The 5,000-nt window shown below is 42.8% G+C and overlaps 1 protein-coding gene across 3 annotated transcripts in view; it reads left to right on the forward strand.

The window, feature by feature from the left end:
- Positions 1 to 3,614, forward strand: part of mylk4a (myosin light chain kinase family, member 4a) — a 12,410-nt gene extending 8,796 nt beyond the window's left edge. For all 3 annotated transcript variants that reach the window (XM_056597504.1, XM_056597505.1, XM_056597507.1), the window contains 7 exons: positions 408 to 549; positions 1,177 to 1,247; positions 1,421 to 1,549; positions 2,101 to 2,253; positions 2,619 to 2,697; positions 3,104 to 3,158; positions 3,384 to 3,614. In XM_056597504.1, coding sequence (XP_056453479.1) covers positions 408 to 549; positions 1,177 to 1,247; positions 1,421 to 1,549; positions 2,101 to 2,253; positions 2,619 to 2,697; positions 3,104 to 3,148 — 619 coding nt within the window. In that variant the 3' untranslated portion in view covers positions 3,149 to 3,158; positions 3,384 to 3,614. The remainder of the gene's footprint in view (positions 1 to 407; positions 550 to 1,176; positions 1,248 to 1,420; positions 1,550 to 2,100; positions 2,254 to 2,618; positions 2,698 to 3,103; positions 3,159 to 3,383) is intronic.
- Positions 3,615 to 5,000: the final 1,386 nt, after the last annotated feature.

Consider the following 5,000-nt stretch of genomic DNA (forward strand, 5'->3'; position numbering starts at 1 on the left):
TCCTAAAATGACTAAAATCCTCGAGCAGGTTACCCAAAGGGGCAGGATTTTCTAGTGGTTGCGGTGGTTTGACTTCCAGACAAAAGGTCCTCGGATCGATCGCCAAAGTTTAAGATCTGTGATAGCTGAGCTCGGCTTGTTTCTTCATAACATGACGTAGAATTCTGTGCAAGTGACTATGCATGTGAAGATCGTGTTCTCATGTTTACCTGTGTGCGTGCGTGTGTCTCTGTGCGTGTGTGCGTGTGTCTGTGTTTGCGTCTATCTGTGTGTGCATGTGTTGGTGCGTCTGTGTTTGCTTGTGTCTGTGCGTCTCTGTGTGCATGCGACTCTCTGTCTGTGTGTTTGTGCGTATGTGCGTCTGTGTGTGCGTGCGTCTATCTGTCTGTGCGTCTGGGCGGCCACAGTGTCGATGGGGGCGAGCTGTTCGACCGGATCATCGACGTGAACTACACCCTGATGGAGTTGGAGACGGTGAGCTTCATCCGACAGATCTGTGAGGGCCTGCAGCACATGCACAAGATGTACATCCTCCACCTCGACCTGAAGGTAAACCCACCCCCGCCTCGGCCCGGGATGTTGTATGTCCTTGCACTTCAAAACAGTACGCATTGTGGAAAAAAATAAATAAAAATGACTGCATTTCTATAGTGCTTCTCTAACCAGTGGCCGCTCGAAGAGCTTTACAATATCGCTTAACATTCACCCATTCATGCACACATTCACACACCGACTGCGGTGTCAGCCATGGAAGGCGACAGCCAGCTTCTCCGGAGCAGTTTGGGTGATGTGCCTTGCTCAATCATACCTCGACACTCAGGGTCGAACTAGCAACTTTCCGGTTACCAGCGATCAGGCTCTATCTCATGATCCACATCCCTCCCATGTAGCATCTTATCCTAGCTATCTTTGTTGTACACAGGGAATGGGTTGGCCGAAAAAAAATTAATGCTCGGCATTTGGTTCTATGAACATCCTTACTGTACCGCCAGTGATACATTGTTGTTTCTCTTTCTTCTGACAAATGTTAAAAGCGTCAGCTAAATGCCCTACGTGAATGTGGAAATGCAAGCAATCATGAAGTGAAACCAATAGAAAACAGGATGCACACTAAAAAACGTGAAACCCATCCCCTGAGTTCCTTGTTTATTGTTCTTCTTTTTATCCCCATTCAAGCCAGAGAACATCCTGTGTGTAAGCAGAGTCACCAACAAGGTCAAGATCATCGACTTTGGCCTGGCGAGAATGTGAGTATGGTATTTACATCCCTTATCCCGATGACAAGTCGCTCTGTATTCCTGTCTGGGATTACAGCGGTTATCTTTATCGTCCATGATATCTTTATCCTCATAAAATGGCCGCTTCGGTCGTGAAATAAGCCTGCTCAGTGTTGGATCTCATACCTTTCTCCCCTGTAAAGATATAAGCCCCGGGAGAAGCTGCGAGTGAATTTTGGCACGCCGGAGTTCCTCGCTCCAGAAGTGATCAACTACGACTTTGTGTCGTTCAACACAGACATGTGGAGCCTAGGGGTTATCACGTACATGCTGTAAGAAAATATACTGCACACACACACATGCACACATGTATGCACATGTATGCGTGCATGCGCAGGTATGCACACACACACACACACACACACACACACACACACACACACACACACACACACACACACACACACACACACACACACACACACACACACACACACACACACACACAAATACAACCACATACATAATTCTCTTTGACACACATACACACACACACACATATATACACACACATTCACGCACACCACCTCTCTGTGACACACGCACACACACTCACACTCACGCACGCACAGACACACATGCACGCATGCACACACACATACGCACACACACACACACACACACACACACACACACACACACACACACACACACACACACACACACACACACACACACACACACACACATACATGAACGCACATGCAAGTACACACACAGAAACAACCACACACCACCTCTCTGACAAGCACACACACACACACATACGCGCATGTTTATATATGCGGTCCACAACAACAGCTGTCCCCCCTCGCCCCACCAGTCTGAGCGGCCTGTGCCCCTTCCTGGGCGACGATGACAACCAGACCCTGAACAACATCCTGGCGGCCAAGTGGAACTTCGAGGAGGAGGAGTTCATCACCGTGTCCGCCGAGGCCAAAGACTTCATCACCAGGCTCCTGGTCGTCAACAAGACGTAAGCCGGAGACACCTGACTCCTGTCTTGTTGTTCATTGTTGAATGCGTGGTCGTTTTGTAACTGTTTTGTGTTCAACACGCTTAAAGAGTGTTGAACGGTTACATTTGGGTCTCAAGTGTTGGCATTTTTATGTATACATTTGTTAAACGATGGACATTCGCTAAAACATAAGAATTAGAAGAACATCTTCTGTCCGAAAACTTGGTCGTTTTCCATTACACCCAATGTGTACATTTCTTCGAGAACCTCAACAACTCGCACGACTGCTCCAATAACAATCTCTAAGCTCGTAGTCTGAGGTTCTCCTGCTGATTCGAGGGGCGACTAACCCTTCACCTTGTGTGGACATGTCCTCTGTGCAGCTGGAGGATGGGGGCGACTGAAGCGTTGAAACACCCGTGGCTCTCTGACCCTGTGCTCCACCATCGCCTCTACACTAGGGTACACTAGAAACCTCTCAGTCTTGCATTGTTGCAACTTAAAAAAAAGCAACAAAGTATAAAAGCTTTTTTTTACTTTGTTGCTCGAATATTCTCTAGCTGTGAGCTTAATACATTCTCTTATTATCTTGAATGTTGCACGTCCTGGCACTTAAAAATAGTACTTAGCATCGTGTAGCATCTTATCCTAGCTATCTTTTTTGTATACGGGGAATGGGTTAACCCAACAATTGTTGGTGCTTGGCACTTGGTTCTATGAACATCCTTATTGTACCAACAGCGATACATTGTTGTTTCTCTTTCTTCTGACAAATGTTCTTATTGTAAGTCGCTTTGGATAAAAGCGTCTGTTAAATGCCCAAAATATAAATCTAAATCCTATGAATATTAATTTTGTATATACACAGAAAACCATGTGCAAATCAAGACGGTCTTCGTGTATCCCACCCTAAGATCGTTAAGGTGAGTCTTCCCCTATTATCCATCATCTGTTTATCGATTCAGCAATTCTGCAGCACAAATGTCAATCCCCAATCAATACCTATCATCCATTCCTAGCACACAATATCCATGTCGTCCAAAACTCCACTCAATCTGACCACTAGAGGGGAGGCATGCCCCACACTTTGAACGGGGAACGCTGTATAGAGGCCTTTGCTCCACATGAGTTCTAACCCTATTTTCCAGGACTCCACTTCAATGATGCTATGGCTCTATCTGGCGCCCACCTGGACCAACAATGTTGTACGCATTTAAACATGCAGTGCTGGATTTTAAGCGACTGAAGGATAGCTTACGTACCTGCTATTCAAATGTCCCAAGATTGACCCGAATGCTAAAAGGAAGACATCCATTTTGGATTGTGAGTTATTGATCAGTTTATGTGTGATATGTTACAGAACTGAAACTGATGCTTTCTTAGGGGGGGGAGGGGGGAGGGGAGGGGGGGGGGGGGTGCTTGTTATACCAATAAATATTGTTTGGTTTTTGATCTTGAGAGGATGGATGTCAAGCAGTCAAGCATGTGAAGGAAAAGTGAAAAAACGCACACATACTCACACCCAGGTCAGTCGGAGTGATTCGGATCAGGATAGTTTTCGATACAGACTCTCTAAACACACCCTTACATTCTCACATGATGCTGAGGTTCAATGCCGCTGTTCATGTCACTGCATACTCCAACTACCCGTAGAGAAGCCCATATGTCTTGAGCTGTTCCTCAGCTACTGCCATACTAAACTGTTTTAGTCACTATATATGTCCATCATGCTCTTTTAAAATTGCCGAAAGAAAGAAAGTTTGATACGTTTGACAGGGGCTGTAAATTAATTCAGAAATATATACTTTATAGTTAAAGAACTGAGATCTTGTAATACAGAGTTAATTGTCGTTGGATTTCTTTAACTTTGTGGAAAGTTTTTTTAATTTAGAATTGCCCTGGACTAGTTTTGCCTAGAAGTATTGTTTGATTAATGTGAGAGATTATGGTAAAGGTAGAGGATTAGTTTTCTTAAGCCGTAGAATTTGCACTTTATTACTTTAAATGTTACAAAATATCAACCTATGGTAAATGAAATTTTTGCAAAGGCTTGTGGGATTTGAGTTGTGACTTTTTTTGTATTACTATGATTTTTCCATGTGTGTCAAGAGATGACATTTTTACTTAAAATAATTCAAGTCTTATAACTGATTTCTAAGTTTTATTGGCAATTAATTTTTTGGACAAATTGGTTAAATTTAGGGGAAGGGTTGCATGGATAGTTTTACTTATTTCATTATTTAACAAATAATTAATCTATTTAAATGACAATATGCTACAGTTGTTCTTACACTGGGCCTTGTACTTAAACATTCTGCTCAATGCATGTTCACATGAATATGACGTGTCATTTACCTTCCGTGAAGGTTAGGTAAAAAGTTTAAATTACCTACCGTTGTGGTTTGTACATTTTCATAGATTTATATTGGTTTATCTATTCTCCTAGCATTTTGTTTTGCAATTTTGTTATAGACCGTGTGTGAGTGTTGCCTGATTGTATTTTAACATTATTTGTTGTCTCAGAAAAATGTATGCAAAGGTAAACAATGCTGTCTTTGTTCTGACAATAGAGTTTCAAAGGATTCAATGTTGACTTTTGAAGCATTAAACTAAATTGAAATTATACAACGCTCATGAGATTGGCTTTCTTGAAATATATTATTTCCTTAAGGCCTGGCACATTTTCCACAAATGTAACTGACAGCACAGTGAAGATAAATATATCAAAACAAATCCTGATCATTCGAATGCATTCAATTATTAAG

Source organism: Gadus chalcogrammus, chromosome 8, assembly GCF_026213295.1.
Source record: "Gadus chalcogrammus isolate NIFS_2021 chromosome 8, NIFS_Gcha_1.0, whole genome shotgun sequence".
In the NCBI taxonomy this organism is placed as follows: domain Eukaryota; kingdom Metazoa; phylum Chordata; class Actinopteri; order Gadiformes; family Gadidae; genus Gadus; species Gadus chalcogrammus.